The sequence below is a fragment of the Talpa europaea genome (assembly GCF_964194135.1).
Source record: "Talpa europaea genome assembly, chromosome: 3".
Taxonomy (NCBI): domain Eukaryota; kingdom Metazoa; phylum Chordata; class Mammalia; order Eulipotyphla; family Talpidae; genus Talpa; species Talpa europaea.
In genome coordinates this window covers 24070049-24086882 of record NC_140069.1, presented here as the reverse complement: position 1 = coordinate 24086882, position 16834 = coordinate 24070049, and the positions used below count along the sequence as shown (strand labels likewise).

Genomic DNA, 16834 nt, shown 5'->3' with positions numbered 1-16834 from the left:
CAGGGAGATTCACATATATTTACATGTGGCTCTTGGCAACTGTTTTTTTTTTTTTTTTTTTTCAACAAGGTACGTTTCAGAGGTGAAAAATCACTCATTTCCTTTTACTACAACTTTGGCCAAAAATCTAGTTTTCCCCTTTTTATTTATTTAATTTTTTCATTCACAATTTAAAAAAAAATTACATCATTGTTCATTTTTAAACAATATTTGCTTACCCTCACCCCCTCAGGTGTAATCCCCATAGAGTTTCCTTCACCAATGCACCCATGCACCATCACCACAGTCCCCTGTGATCCCACCCCCTCCCCCTCCCCTACAGTATGTCTCTGATTTATAATTGTCCATTTTTGCTTTGCTGTGTTTTGTACTGTTACCATTTTTTTTTAAACTGATGTCTTATTTGGTTCCCCTATATTCCTGCTATAAGGGAAACCATCCGATGTTTTTCTTTTTCCTTCTGGCTTTTTTCACTGAGCATAATTCCTTCTAGCTCTGTCTGTGTTGCTGCAAATGGCATGAATTTATCTTTTTTGATTGCTGAATAATATTCCATTGTGTATATGTACCACATCTTCTTGATCCAGCCCTCTATTTTTGGACATTTGGGTTGTTTGCAGGTTTTACCTATTGTAAATAGTGCTGCAATAAACATAACTGTACAGGTGCTCTTTTGAATCAATGTTTTTGTGTCTTTTGGGTAGATGCCTAGGAATGGAATTGCCAGGTCGTATGGTAGCTCCATTTTTAGTAGACTGAGGAACCTCCAGACAGCTTTCCATAGTGGTTGGACAAGTTTGCACTCCCACCAACAACGTAGGAGAGTTCCTTTTTCACCACATCCTTGCCAACATTTGCTGTTGCTAGTTTTTTTAATATGTGTCATTCTTACTGGTGTAAGGTGGTATCTCAATGTGGTTTTGATTTGCATTTCCCTGATGATAAGGGATGTTGAACATTTTTTCATATGCCTGTTGGCCATTTGCATTTGCTCTTTGGAGAAATGTCTTTTAAGTTCTTCTTTCCATTTCTTGACTGGATTGTTTACTTTGTTTTTGTTGAGTCATGTGAGGTCTTTGTATATCTTTGTGATCAGTCCCTTATCAGTTGTATAGAGTACAAATGGAAAAGATAAACACCTGGGATTACATCAAACTGAAAAGTTTCTGTACAGCAAAAGAGACATTAACCAAAACAAAGAGACACCCCACTGATTGGGAAAAGGTTGGATTTAAGGGTAAGAAAGCAATCTGAGTCGAGAGCACATGCTTTTAGGCACTGTATTAACTGCCTCTCTCTAAAGTCCTATATAAACCAAGGTTGCTTCTTTTCACACCATGCTTCCACATTGTGGAAAAACATTGTGAATATGCCCACACAATGCTTAAATCACAGCTGAACTCTTTGGGTTCAGATCCATCGAATCAAAGAACTTTCATTACTTTGGCACTACTTCCATCCAACACTTTTTACTATACCGTCTTTCTGACTTCCCAGTTTGACTTTGAACTTCTGCTGGCAGGTGAAACTGCTCTATGTTTTGGTTAGTCTGTTAGAAACATGAAAAATATGCTAACTAAACCCAAAATGAGATATTATTTGTAATGGAGAATCCTCCATCAACAAACCAAACCACAAAATCTAGTTCAGTTCCTTAAGGGGGAGTATCTGAAGAATCTGAAGCATTGAGTTGACTTGCCACGCTTATAGGCCCCACTGCATTGTCCTGCATCCCACACTGCATGCTGACATCACACCACAGGTACTGGACCAGGCCCTACTATATCCATAAGTCTCTTAGCCACCAGATGAATCCCATTTTTCATTTGTTCTGTGCAAACAGTACTGAATGGAGTGAATTTTAGCCTAAGACATCTTGAGTTTCATCATGAATTTCCCTTATGGTGGGAGTTAAGGCTATTTTTCTTGATTTCCTGAACTATAATCATTTCTACATAATTGCAGTCATAAAAATAAAAGTGTTGAAAAGTACTACCTTTTGTCCAGTGTTCTTATATCCCTAACTGGACTGTTCACTTCTATTCCCCTTGTACTTACTTGATGCCTGATTTTGCTATTTTGTATCTTGACTGGACAGACTTTCAAGATTCAAACTGTGTAAATGTGAGAAATAATTCTTCACAAAGCTATAAATTTCACAGATCGAAAAACCCTGAAGATTATTAATGAGGCACCATGCAATTAGCTTATACAAAGTGCAGCTAAGAATCATGCATAATGTAAAACAGAAACTTCTAACCACTGACTCATGGAAGATCATTTAAACTAGTTTTAATGGACATGAAGAATTGATATTTAACACAATTCCTAAGAAGATTCTTATTGCTGTAACACTGTGGAAAGAACTTGCTTTCTTGTAGAACATAAGAAAAAAATAGAAAAATAGAGAGCAGATCATGGTTAAGGCAATTTCTAGCAAAGTTAATTTAGACTAGTTTAACATTTTGGAGTCTTTATGCAACGTTATCACAGTATGTTTCTGGTAAAATTGATGTAAAAATTAATTTAAAACAATGTAGCACCTAGAATTTAGGATAAAAGTAATGCTCAAAATATTATGTCATATATGAGGGAACTGTGTTATTTTATCAACTACCCAAAATCCTTGCCTTACTGGAAATTCTGTATTTCTCTGGAAACATATTTCCTTAAAGAATATTAGAAGTATAAACCAAACATTTGCATAGAATAATATAAACCTAAGCCAGTCACATACACTAACTCACTTGATCCTCAGAGTGGTCCTACGATATAAGTACTTTTTTTTTTAAGATTTATTTATTTATTTATACAAGCACTAGGTATAGTCAGAAGCACGGGAGGGTGAGAGAATTCACCAGAGCCAGAGCAGGGAGCAGAACAGACAGACTGATGAAGTACACTGCTGAGGGGAGCAGCGGGCAGCAGGAGAGGTCTTGCGCCATGTGGGACCCTCACCCGGCGGCCAGGGATCGAACCCACGCTGCAGAGGCTGCGGGCAGCTTCGCAACCCAGCACTCAACCACTGCGCCACCGGGGAGGCCCTAAGTACTTTTCTTGTGGTCATTTTAGAGATGAAGAAACTGGAACACAGTAGTTAAGTAAGGTCATGCAGCAACTAAGTGATGGAGATGTAGTTCAAAAAGATTTCAAACTACCCTTTGACCATTAAAAGAGAACATTAGGTGAGATAAAGAGTATATGCTTAAAATTGTATGAACATAATTCTTTTGGGCTACATGTCCTAAAATATTTCAGTTTTTTGAAGTGTTTTTCTGATATGCATTATTTGGTACTAAGACTAATTAAAGGGGTATTTAGTAAATTGATATTTGATAGAAGTGAAAGTACAGGGTTTAAGCCAAAATATGTATATGAAACATTTTATGATTAGGTTTTAGATGTGACTATGAGATATCTAAGCCATATTTTTATAGCCTTTCAGTCTTCAGTGTTTTTAAATTTAAAAGTAAAATATAATCCTAAATTATCATGAATATCCCTTGAAAGGAGTTTAATCATTTATTGCAATGCTTTTGCGTGGTCATGGATCATCAAACATGCATTGAGATTTCCAAATCTATCGGGCTTAAAATATGATGAGCTTGATTATTAATATTGATTTAAATAATCCATATGTATGTCATTTAGATATTTTTAATATCAATACATTGTGAACTAGAAGAAATGTAACTCATCCTTTATCTATTCTTTTCATCTAATAGATATTTAATAAATATTTTTGAAAGAGTAATACTAACAATATTTTCTAACAAAGCATGAAGTAATTATTTTATAAGAAGAACAGTCTAAGGGTAGAGAAACCCAAAAATAATGTAATCAATTAATACTAATTGTTATGACTTTTTACCTAAGTTTATATTATTTATGTGGAAAAACTCACAACTGGACAATGTAAACCAATTGTTTCAGCTTTAATAGTATTCACCTACAACTAAATGCTGAATTTAAACTGCTGATATTTGCCCCCCCCCATCATTAAATTTTAGGTTAGTTTGCTGTATTAACATTATTTAAAAATCCTTTCCAACACTGATATTTTCATTTCTCTCCTCCTTTTGTAAAAGATAAGGTTTGACATTATTTGTGGAGGGGCAGTGTTAATAAAATGTTTTCTCATTTAATTATGACTTTGTAGCTTGACCCTTTAGTTGCCCCAGACACATAGCTATACTAAGCAGAAGTCTGTTGGAATGGGCATGTATAGAGGTGAATCTGATTGGTTAATTGGTGTCCTCTCAATGCTTTCCCTGGTGGAAAGCAAGGCAGCCTGTCTCTAGAAAGGAGACCCAACCTCCCCCACACAGCTGGCACTTGACTTTTACTCTCTAAAGTAGAGTCCTTCTGCATCTGCTGATTTGGTAAAAACATAGAAAATCACCCTCGTGGTCTGTCTTTTTAGATACTTAATTGAAGTATAATATTTTTCTTATTAAAATGTCTCACAGATTAGATCATCTGTATAACACCTTCACACTTTTGCCAACTAGTTTGCCAAGCTTCTCATTTTTTGTACCCAACACTCCATAACTTGTCTTATAAAAATCTGCATTCCCAAAAGGTATTATATTGATCATAGCACTTAGTATTTAGTTTAATAATCCTTTTTTTTTAATAGAGGGGTTATGTGCTCCCCATTCCTGCTCACCCAGTATTTCCCTTGACTCTTGCCAATTGTAAATATAAATCAGCATATTATAAATTCAAATATAGGTGAATTCTTAATAATTTATAGTTATTAAGGGGACAAATATTTGTGGTTTTTAAGGGGACAAATCATGAAAATAGCATATAATAATTAAAAGGGGAAATTTTTATATTTGATTTTTAATTTTACTGTATTGTTAATATTAGAATTGCCCCATTTTTCACTGACGAAAATAGTAATAAGGCAGCAGTCTAAAAGGTGCCTGAAAAGATTTGTTACATATTGCGGTAGATTATTAGTTCATGAGGGATAGACATATCTCAGTCTGAGGGTGACTTTGTGCAGGATGGATTTTTTTTTCTCTCTTCCACAGAATGCCTTTGGGGTATTTCTCAAAAAAGAGACTACCGAATAGAATTTCCTACTATTTTCTTATGTAAATAGGACATTGATAATTGAAGGTGTTTATACACCCATTGCACACTCATTTTTCATACTAATATTTTTATTTTGAACACTCCACTTTTTCTGACTGCCCCATTTTCTCTGGTATTACAATACCAAAATAAAGTAAATTAGAATAGTTTTCCTTATTGCTTCACCAATAAAAATATCAATAGGATTTCCTGACATAAATATAAACCCAGTTTATATTTATACCTATCTTCTCTGCACTCGGGATTTGAATTTAGCTTTGATGAAAATTCTGTAGTGAAAAGTCTTACAATAATACTATTGTCAGGCTGTAAGGACATATGAGATCATCTTACAGAGGACAAGGATGAGACCTTGAGAGGTTAAGTGATTGGCCCCAGGTCACACAGCTGGAACCTTGGTTTTCCAGATCTTTGAACCCTGCCACAGGTTGTGTGACAGCCTTATGGAAGGAAGGCTACTTCAGAGCAATTTACTTTTCCCTTCCCAAGGTTTCAGCGCTGACACTTTTTTGCACATTGCACTAGGTGCAAGCCCAGAAATTCTGCCAGGAGCAAAGCAACACTCCTTAAACACTCTGTGACTTTCAGAGCCGGATAAAATAAAAGGTTGAAGTTAATGATTGCCAGCTTGGAGGGAGTAGCTCCTCTTTAGAGCCAAATGTATGAGGGGAACAGATGAGACTGTGGGAGTGAAGTTGGCAAAGGGGAAAGAGAAATGAGTCTATTCTTTTTTGAAAATGAAAGTATAATAAATATCTAGATAACTTAGATGTTTATTTTTCATTTAGAGATTCCCATTGCCATTTCAAAAAAGAAATATCTGTACCTCTAGTGTGAGTACTCTTAAATAATAATTTTATATTATTTCTCTAAATGTCATGAAATCATTCTTTATATTTGGAACCAAGGAGATTGTTTTAATGACCTGTATATCTAAAACTATTTGTGTTCCTTTCCTGAAAGATCTTGCTTTCTTACAGTGAAATTCCTATCCTTAAGCAGTGACTCATGGTAAGATAATGTGTTTCAACAATTTTGAGAACTAAAAGCAAATATACCTCGGAGATAATGATTATTTAAATTTTTGGTTCATAGAGATAAAACTGTCTTTGACATAAGGAGTATGGATAGAATAGCCAAGAATTCTATCATTTTATTTCACACTCATTTTGTTTTTGAAAAGTCTCTTATCATGTTTGAGATCCCACATACTGTATGAACTTGAAGATGTTTCTTAGCAAAAGTTTCCTGGAATTTCACTGCCGTGCTGTCCTTAAAGAATATTTTGTAGAACTGTGTTCAAGAAAAGCACTATTCCAATGAAGCATGCCTGAGATTTCCTAATGGTGTACTATTGTGGTTCTTGTTATAGCTGACTATTGATATCTATTTAAACTTTTCATGTTTTTTCTTATTTAAAAGTCTTCCCTTTCTTTGAACTGGAATGTGAAAATGTGCCTAGCATATTAGGTTTTTTCCAAGCAATGCAATTTTTTTTAAAGATTTATTTATTTATGTATATAAGAGCTAGGGTTCAGGCCAGAGATGCGGGAGGTGAGAGGATTCACCAGAGACAAGAGTGGGGAACAGAACAGGCAGACTCACTGAAATATACTGCTGGGGAGCAGCGGGAGAGACTGGAAAGGTGTGCTTCGCCATGTGGGTTGCTCCCTGGCTGGCTGGGGATTGAACTCGTGCTACAAAGGCTGCAGATTGCCTCATAGTGTGGTGCTTAACCCCTTGTGCCACCAGGGAGCCCCTAAGCAATGCAAATTTGATGATCTTTATTGAGTTTTTGTTTGAAGAACTGTAGATAGAACACCTGGCATAAGTTTGAACAGATCTTGCTTGAAGTCACTTGCTTACATCTGTTTGTACAACACACACACACACGCAGTACATGTACATACACACACACCTTGATTTATATACAATAAGCAAAAGGAAGACACAGTGCTCACTCATCTCATTGTAGTACAGTAGTTTTTTTTTTTTTCCTATTTTTAAATGGAAGCAGGTGATTTTAATGGGAGCACATGATATACCTCCTCGTGTCTGAATATCTGACATTAATTAGTCATGGAGAATATTTATTTAGATATTATCTCAGGGAATCTGTTTTTATATCGTCCCACAAATAACTCTGACCCTACAGGACCCCATAGTGGGGAGTTATTCTGTTTACATAGTTTACAGTGATACTCTGATGCTGGGGGAAAAGAATTCTTCACCTCAGCGGCATCAAGTTCAAATATTCACACAGTTGCCTGCATAACTTTTTAAAAGTTATTTACTTTGGGCCTCCATGGTGGCACAAGGGTTAAGGCGCAACCTATGAAGGTATTCGCAGCCACTGCAGCACGTGTTCAATCCCTGGCCAGGGAGCTAACCCACATGCCTCAGCAGACCTCTCCTGACTCACCCACTGCTCCCATCAGCAGTGTATTTCAGTCAATCTGCCTGTTCTGTTCTACACTCTATCTCTGGTGAATCCTCCCACCACCACCCCCCAATCTCTGGCCTGTACCCCAGTCTTGTATGCATAAAAAATTAAATCTTTAAAAAAAATAAAAATTATTTACTTAAAATCACAGTTCGATTAGGTGGAAATCAACATGCCAAAAGTTTAATAGTTTCAATCAAATCAGTAATATTTAGATGGCATACCATACCCAGAGTTATTGAAAATTTAATTGTGTAGGGCCTTGAATTATTACTTGACTTATTTATTCATGCTAGATAGTCAGAGATTCTAAGTATTTGCATCCATAAGATAAGATTTTGGCAAAGGGAATGTTTAAGTTCAAGTTCACTGTCACTAGAGAATTTATACAGTTAAAGGGATAGTGATACAATGTTTTCGTGACTATCTGATTAAATTTGAATTTGATTCCACTGTGGAGAACTGCTTGGATACATTAGCTGAAACTTTGACAGTGTAAAACTTCCCCTGTGGTATTACAAGGTCAAATCACATACAGTAGAATTTTTTTCATTTAGGGGTAGATTAATAACTCATTGCGGGTGGGGACTGACAATGGTGGTGGCATATCGTAACTAAGAGCTGAGAACATGCGTATGCTTTTCTGGTTCTAACTTTAGAAATCTAATGTGTAGAATGATTTGAAAATTTTTCTGTCCCTACCATTGAGTATATTTTTATAGTGGAAAAAAGAAACACACCTATGAATTTTTAAAACAGCTGTGCATTTGCAAATAGGTCTGAGTCCTTTCAGTCCCGCCCAGTTCTGGAAGCAACACACTCAATAGCATCTTTATCAGCATCAAGCTTCATCTCTTGGCATTAGGTCGAAATTCTCTAAAGAGATAATGTTTTATTTCCCCATTCAGTAGAAGCCAATTTTCCATCAAATGACACTTATAGTTCTTTTAAAAGTCTGTAATATCAGGATCTCATGGGTCAGATTTTCCTAAGAGTTCTCGGCCTTCCTAAGTCTTATTTTGGAAATCTTCAACACATATTTCCAGCAAAATCTGGAATCCCTAAGACAGCATTAAGTCACCAGTTTCTTGGGTTAGAATTATCCTCTGTTCTTTACCTTTGGGCTGTCTACTTTTATCTCCATTAACCTTTTGGCTTGAGTATAAACATTTATTGAAGGCTACCTCCTTTGTCGGTCCAGTAACTCCAAAGGTTAGTGAGAAGTGGATGCTAGTTTGACCTCTTTTATCCACATTAGATGATTCTAATTATTCCTAAGAAATGACACTTTTGACCCATTTTGTCCTTGTCAAGTTTGTCTAGTTGTAGGCTGTCTAAGCATGCAACTCTGGGTTCAAACAGTGTTCAGGAGTACAGATTTAGCTTATAATGTGGAGCCTCAGATGTACACACTATTTCTTTTTTTTTCTAAAACCTTCCAGATTAACTAAAATTCTGGACTCCTGTATGCATATTGAATTGATTTATTACTGAAAGGTACTGCTGGGATACAGATAAAGTGCACTCTGAACCTATAAAAACCCACAGGTTATTTCAATACAGAAAAAAAAAATGAAGAAATCCTTTGTATAAGTGAGGATGCACTAGGTCATGCTGAGGTTGCAATCAACCCTTGTATCACAACAACTTTTTTACATAAAAATGCTTATTTCTTTCTCATATTACGTGGCCATTATGCTTCCACCATCCCTTCAGCAAAGGCAAGGCAATGGCTGTTCACAGCTTCTGTGTGGAAGTGACAAAAGTCATTTCTTATTCACTGTCATTGGCCAAATGAAGCCAAATGGTCATACCTAACCTGAAGAGACCAGAAAGTGAATGTTGGAAATAATCACTCAACTGCACTCATGACTGACACCACCTTTCAACTGGATAATAAAGTTTTTGTCTCGACTGCGGTACAAATCACTACAAACAGTACTGGTTTCTGAGAATTAGTGGACACTTCCTAAATGCTTTGTGCTTTTTTAATTTGCTCATGTAACTATGCAGCAAAAGGTTGCCAGGCCTCAATGCTGTGTTAAGCTCTGTGCTGGTTGCTTTTTACGACAACCTTTGAAACTAAAATCGTTATTCCCATTTTGCAGATGTGTGCTCTGAAGGTCAGAACATTCAGGGTAGTGATTTGCTGGTTACAGGAACCTGTCAGCACTTGTTGGGGTTCAAACCTAAATTATTTGACTCCACGAATGGAAATGTCCTTTCTGCTGTGCTGCAACTCTACCGTGAGGTCAATGAATCATGAAATATTTTAAATACCCAATTATAGAGGCAGGAATCATTCAGTCACTACTGTGTATTATGTTGTACTTCAAGGCAAGAACATGAAATTTATGTAATGATTGTGGAATGACAATGTAGATTTGGTGTTATTCCAACCAAGGGAAAATGGTGTCATATTTTTGAGCTGTTTGATAAGGAAAATAAGTCATTTTATTTTAAACTATAGATCAGTAAATTGGAATGTTTCTTGTATTAGTTTCCTTTGCCACCAGGAAAAATGACCAGATGTTAGTGACTTAAAAAAACAACTTTATTACATTATAGTTCTGTGGCTCAAAAGTCTCTTATGGCCAGATTAAAATCAAAGTGTCAGGCAGTGTGAATTCCTCCCAGCAGGTTCTAAGGGAGAACTCTTTTCCTACTCATTTGGGTGATTGGCAAATTCACTTCCTTTAGGTGACAGAACTGACATTTCTGTTTTTTACTTCTGTTAATGCGAGCCATTCATAGTTTCTAGACTCCATGGCATTCCTTAGTTCTTGATCTCCATATGCTACCTTCAAAAGTAGGTAGTATATTTTCATGTCAAATCCTTGAATAGAAAATAACAGCAATATCCACGTTGATCACATTTGATCTACTATGTTTGATTCTGCCCATATGGATAATCTGGGATGTTCTCACCATTTCATGATCCTAAACATTAGTCTTATCTTTAAAATCCCATTTGCCGATACAGGTAATAAATTCATGTGTTCCAGGGGACCAGGATATATAGGCAATATTGGGGGGACCATTTTGCTGCCTACCATACCTTTTATATTCATTCTCTTTTCTCAACGTATTTTGCCAAATTTATCCTCTGTCGGTTGGAAGTAAACATCTTGAACTTTCTTCAATTGTGATGTTAGGCAATTAAATTCATAGAACTTTAAAGTTGCTTCCAGCTTTTAACATTCAAGACTTGTACGAATCCTTGTGATAGAAACATGGGAAAGTGAATCTAATGATCAATGTGGATATTATTGTTATTTTCTATTCAAGGTTTTTGCTAGAGTGTAGATTTCATATAATCCCGGCTAACTCCTTCCTTCTCATACTTGGTAATCTTCTTTGAAGGCAGTCAATCTCTATAAAAGTTGACTTCTTCAGAAAGAAATTGACATACCTTCTCAAAACTGTAATAACTGGTTCCTTGAGATTTTTTATCTACTTATTATTTACTTTACAGCTTGGTATAGCTTTCAGAAAGTCTTTTCCACTCTTTCCTTATTGATTTAGAGTCAAAGAAATTGTTTTGCCTTCAATTTAGTTTCTTATTAACTCAGATTCTACCTGTGCCCAGGTTTAAGGAATGTTGCTGAAGTTTTAAAAGGTATCATTCCTAACTTACCATTAAGGAAAGATATTTTATTTGTTCTACACAACCAATTCTCTAAGTCTTAATTTGTTTATGGGGAAAAAAATGTTAACTGCTAAATCCTGGAGTTTTAAAAATTAAAAGATATAATTCAAATAATGTATGTAACATCCAACAATTACCAAGTGATCAATTGATGTAAATCACTGCTAAGTTTAATAGTAGCAGGGTTAGGGACAGAGACATCTCATCCCAATTTATCCAGTGTGCCCCAGTTTTAGTGCTCTAAGTGCAGAATCTTGCAAAACCCTTCAATGTCAAGAAAACCCAGATGGCTGGTTACCCTAAGAGTGGTAAGGTTTGGAAACAGAGCTAAATAAATGTGGACAGTGTCTCCACAAACAGTTTAACCTGAAAGTAATTATTTAATCTTTAAATTGTAATACCATTATCTGAAAAACATGGAATCTAAATAAATAAGGAATTTGTATAAGTAATAGTACTCTCACTTTTCCTACTTAAAAGAGCTTTACTTGCTTCATTTTGCTTAGAAATTTACACACAAGAAGTTTTGCCTGCTATGCAAAGGCCCTTCAAAATCTGTTTTTAATCTTTCCTTTAGATATTTAGGCTGCCATCCACTTATAAAGATAATATCAGTGATGATTATGATAACAGATAACACTTATCTAGTGCTTTCAACATACTAAAATAGCTCCAAAGGTTTTATAAGAATTTAAACCAAAGAGTCACAACACTAATTACTCCCTATACATACAACTCTCTTATATACAGCTTTGCCTGTGTTATTACCTATCAAAAGTTAAAAATTCTTCCAGTTTACCTTTAAGATCTTGCCTGATTGTCACCTCCTCCATCATATCTTTGAGAGTTTCTCTCTAATCCTTTATTGTCCCCAAAACAGTGTATGCCTGATTTTATATAGCTAACCATGCTGCTTTTCACATGATATTAAACTTTTGTAAGCTGTATCCTTCACCAAAAAACGATCTCCTCTTATCCTAGCACCAAGCAGTGTGTTGTTAAAATCTATATTTAAAATGAGAAGAGAGGAGATGTTACAAAATAAAACTACTAAACCCCACGCACAGATTTATCAATATGCTGGGCCCTCTTTTGTGATTTACTCTATTTATTGTTTGAAGAACTGCCCTGAACTATGAACTTTACTGTTTCTCTGGTAGTATAAAGAGCATCATTAAGAACTAATATTTAATATTATATTAAATGGGTCACTGTCATCTCAGACTGAAGAAACTTGCTTGTTCTCAAATTCTATTTTGAAAATGGAAAGCAATAAAAACTTGAAAACTTTTTGCCTAGATTTTATAAAACTATAGCAAAATTATTTCCTTCCTATAGGACTTTCTGGCAGTTGTTTTCCATGGTTGTACTTGCTATTATTAGATACATAGTTGAAAAATTAAGACTTTAACATGAATCAAGGTATGAAAATAAAAAATCTATATGCTGGTATTTTTTTACATTTGATCTGGTTTATACCTCTTCTGTTTTACTATTTGAAGTGGGTTTTTTTTCCTCCCAGACTTCTTTTTAAACTTATCATTGTGGTTGATTTTTCCATCTGATAGGTATTTTATGGTAGCTTGTATCACTTGTATTTGAAATGAGTTAGCATTCATTTTAAGTATAGTTTTTAATGTGGCTTTGCAGTTAACAAAAGATTTGTGTGTCAGGGGCTATCGTTGTCATTTGTTGGGAGAAATGAGTATTCTGAATTCCTGAGAGATTTGAAATGGCCAGATTACATGGAACACCTCAAGTGAATACTTGTTAATGCCAATTTGGGAAATTTGTGATAGCACATAACACGTGGGAAAGTCCCAGAATGGGCTAAGATCTCTTTGACAGGATCGTATCTAGGTGAAAATTCAGTTCAAAAATTACCTTGAGACCCGTGTATTGTACTCTGTGTTGTGGTTTCATGATATTTGATAGACAGAACATGGGCTGGTGAATGATAAAGTCTGAATGCCAGTTCCCTGTGACTCCTCGGGAAACAAAGATCTTACTAAGACTTACTTATTTCCTCCCCAGTTTCTTTCCTGCCATGTAAATTTGTTAACATGGTTAAAGTCAAATAATTTGGTGTCAAAGATCCTAAAATGATGAACCTTTTGAGCCTTCTATTTAAAATATAGACTGAAAATATTTCGGTAGCACTACAGCACTTATCTCCCAGCTTCTTTGCTTCCCAGAGCGAGAGTTGTTGTGCTTTAGTTGCTCTGCATTTGAATTTATTCACGATTCTCCTTTTACAGCCTTTCTGGAGACAATATGTGGTGAATCATTAACAATATTATTATTTCAGTTACAGTCAAACTACATAGCCACATTTAGAAAAGGGGGCTGGGTGGGTTTCATTATTCATTCAGAATAAATTCCTACTCTAATATAAATGTTGCTCAGGATAGAGCTTTGAAATGGATCCTGATTCTTTAAATTCTTTCCTGTCTGTTTCAGGAAATAGTGAGATCCTGTTGATAGGAAAGTACAATGTGTCTAAAGTTCACTTCTAAACACTCTGCTCTTTGCAATGAAAGTCATCTGCATTCTCTTTATAATTCAGACCCACAAGAGATCTGCCTAATCTTGGAGATCAGATCCAGTATCATTTAGTAAAAAAATCCTTGATAATAATTCTACCATTCAGATTAGTGAAAGCAGTAAAGCTTTACAGCTTCTGTCTTCTTAAAAAGATATCATGAGACCGGGGAATAAGGACTTGGATTATGTTTTGGGAGATTTAGTTGTTTGTAAAAATAAAATGATTAGTACAGTTATTATTCAAGTATTTAATCAACGAAAGCAAATGGCATCTGTTTGTTATCATTCTTTCTACAGAAGACAAAGGCTCAGGTCCCAATGGTGCTGACTGCTGGTCCCAAGTGGCTACTGGATGTGACTTGGCAAGGAGTGGAAGACAACAAAAACAACTGTATTGTGTACAGCAAAGGTAAATGCAAGATCATTTCCCTCTCTTTTTGGAAATATTGAAACCTGAGCATTGCCAAACAGCCCCAAATGAGCTGCAGTGGCAATACACAGTAAAATTTGATCCTCTCTCTTCCTTTTTCCCTTATGAATGTAACTTGTACTTGTAACAAACTACACTGGGTTTTTCGGTTGTTGTTTTTTTTTTTTTTTCTGTGCTGCATAAAACAAAGTATTTTATCTTTAATTTCTTAGCATGATAGCCCTGTATTTGAGTATTTGAGTGACTTAACTAGTACCTTCCTTGGTGTTAGTTCTGTTGACAACCAGGTTTGCTGAATTCCCAGATTCTGTTCTTAGGCATTACCTATCAAAAAGTAGATTGTTTTGAAATTTAACAGTTTGTGTCGAGGTGCATGCTTCAGGAGGTTCTATATTCCAGCCCATCTCTTGAAATCTCATATGATGAGAGGATGACTGAAAATGAAAACATTGCAGAGACTGAGAATTCTTCCCCATGTGATTTCAAAAGAGCAGAGTCCAAACAGGAAAGAGACTTTCAGGTCTTTGCTTTGATTTGCTCAGTGTGACATCAGCCAAGACTGTGCCGGGTAGCTATGCCTGGGCTTCAGAGCAGCCACAGCATTGCGATGGCTCATCATGGTGTTGTAGAGCAACCCCGATACAAAACGGGGTGCCTGACTGTGGGTCCTCACCCTCGACATCATTTCCCCCTAACAATGGGACCAACTGTCCAACACACAGACTCCTCCTTGAATGTGGTGTGGTTTGGGACACTTGTCTCCATATTCAAGTTGTAGGTCTTAGCTCTGTACTAGAAGAGTGATATCCCTAATCTCACTTCTTTGTAAATATTGCAAAACCTTGTGCTTCTCATGTTTAATTTCTTTCAGCTTTCTTTTTTTAAGCAAATAGACCTACTGAGATTAAAGATTTATTTGCACATTGAACCTACAAACCATGAAAGCATACAAGAGAACAAGCAAATAGGCACCCCTATCAATATATTAACATATAAAACACTAATCAAAACATCAAAGACTCTTAAAAACTTGCTAGAAACAATTACAACTTGTTCCTATAATCATTACAATTTGTACATTTATAAGAGGATTGCCTTTAAACTACCATAAGCCTTTGAAAGTTGAAACACCGGAAAGAGGGAATTTGCAAGCTAAAAAAAAACCAATCTGCACACCAGGATCTGATTATATTCCTTTTCCTTTTGTAATTGCTGGTCCTGAGACCCACTCACTTTCTAACCTGAAATACCTGTGGTATGCTGGCAGGAGCTTTTAGCTACAGGGGAGGTGAGATTTCCCCAGGATATGTCAATAGGATCTATCAAAGTGGAAAGAAAGAAGATAGTCTGCCAGTTTACCATTACCAATATCCAGGATGGAAAACTACAAAAGATACTGTCAAATGTCAGATCATTAACTGGGAACAAATTTGTTGTACGTATCTTAGCTCCATGATGTGAACAAAATATGGAGGAATCAAATGACTGTTCTACTGGCATAATCCAAATCCACTGCATTCTTCAAGCATTATTATTTTAAGAAAGATGGTTGTTATATTGTCATAAGGAAAGAAATGTAGCAAAATTATAGTCTCATGTTAATGGAGCATTTTAACATTATGGTTGGCCATACTTAAGCCTTTTGGCAATAAACAATTTGGAATAATTTATAGAAGTTTATTAGTAGATTAGTTAATTCATAAAGCATGGGTTGAATACAACTATATGCTGGTCTTGTACATTGCTCACAATAGCCACCATTTGTTAGGCAACCTATCCTTAGTACCCCCATGCCAAATTGTAGGTACTCCTCATCCTCTTTGTCATCATTCTCTTTGTTTGATGATCATCATTTGAGTGTTTGTGAAATGAGTAAGTAAAAGCCATTGTTACCTGCCTTTCTAGTCTACCCAGCACTTAATGAAGACAGGGACTGTGTCTTAGACACCTTTCTATCCCCAGTCAGGGATGCCACATGTACCAAAAAAGCACTAAATAAATATTCATTAGACCAGATAAATAAATGAATATTTGCTAGAAACTATAAGACATTTCACAAACTCTGATGACGAACCATATGAATTCCTGCTTTTAATCATTTTTAACCCACAGAGGTAATTTGATATGTTCAATTTACAAGAATAGTTGGTTTTGCAAGTCAAATAGCAGAGACTGCAACACCTACTGTATATACATTATTTTATTTAATCCTCATTTAATAACTCTTATGCGTAAATTAGCATACTATCCCATTTTACAAAAATGTGAAATTAATAGTTAGATAAGGTAATTTGCCATGATCACAAAGCTAATAAGTGATTTCAGTGAGATTCAAATGTTTATCTATTTAACTTAGAGTCTGAGTTGCATATCTTAGAATATGTTCTCCCTACATTGTTTTCAAAGAGCTCAATGGGATGGGAAGTATTTTCTCATTTTACACAATTTCACATTGTGACTTAAGAGAGGTTGTATGTTTGTTTGTGGTCATGGAGAACTGCCAGTTTGAATCCAGGCCTTGCTCATTCTAAACCCTGTATTCTTTGTACTATGTGACTCTTTTTTTTCCCTTGCCACTATGGCATGATGAGTAAATCTTCTCAATCTGCTCAGGCCTTCATGTCCAGAAACCACAGAGCACATACTACAGCTTGGCACTATC

The 16834-nt window shown here is 35.7% G+C and overlaps 1 protein-coding gene across 2 annotated transcripts in view; it reads left to right on the top strand.

Moving 5' to 3' along the window:
- Positions 1-16834, top strand: part of ZFPM2 (zinc finger protein, FOG family member 2) — a gene marked incomplete at both ends in the record, with an annotated part of 444979 nt that overhangs the window by 281703 nt on the left and 146442 nt on the right. For both annotated transcript variants that reach the window (XM_084230117.1, XM_084230116.1), the window contains one exon: positions 14040-14151. In XM_084230117.1, the coding sequence (XP_084086243.1) occupies positions 14040-14151 (112 nt within the window). The remainder of the gene's footprint in view (positions 1-14039; positions 14152-16834) is intronic.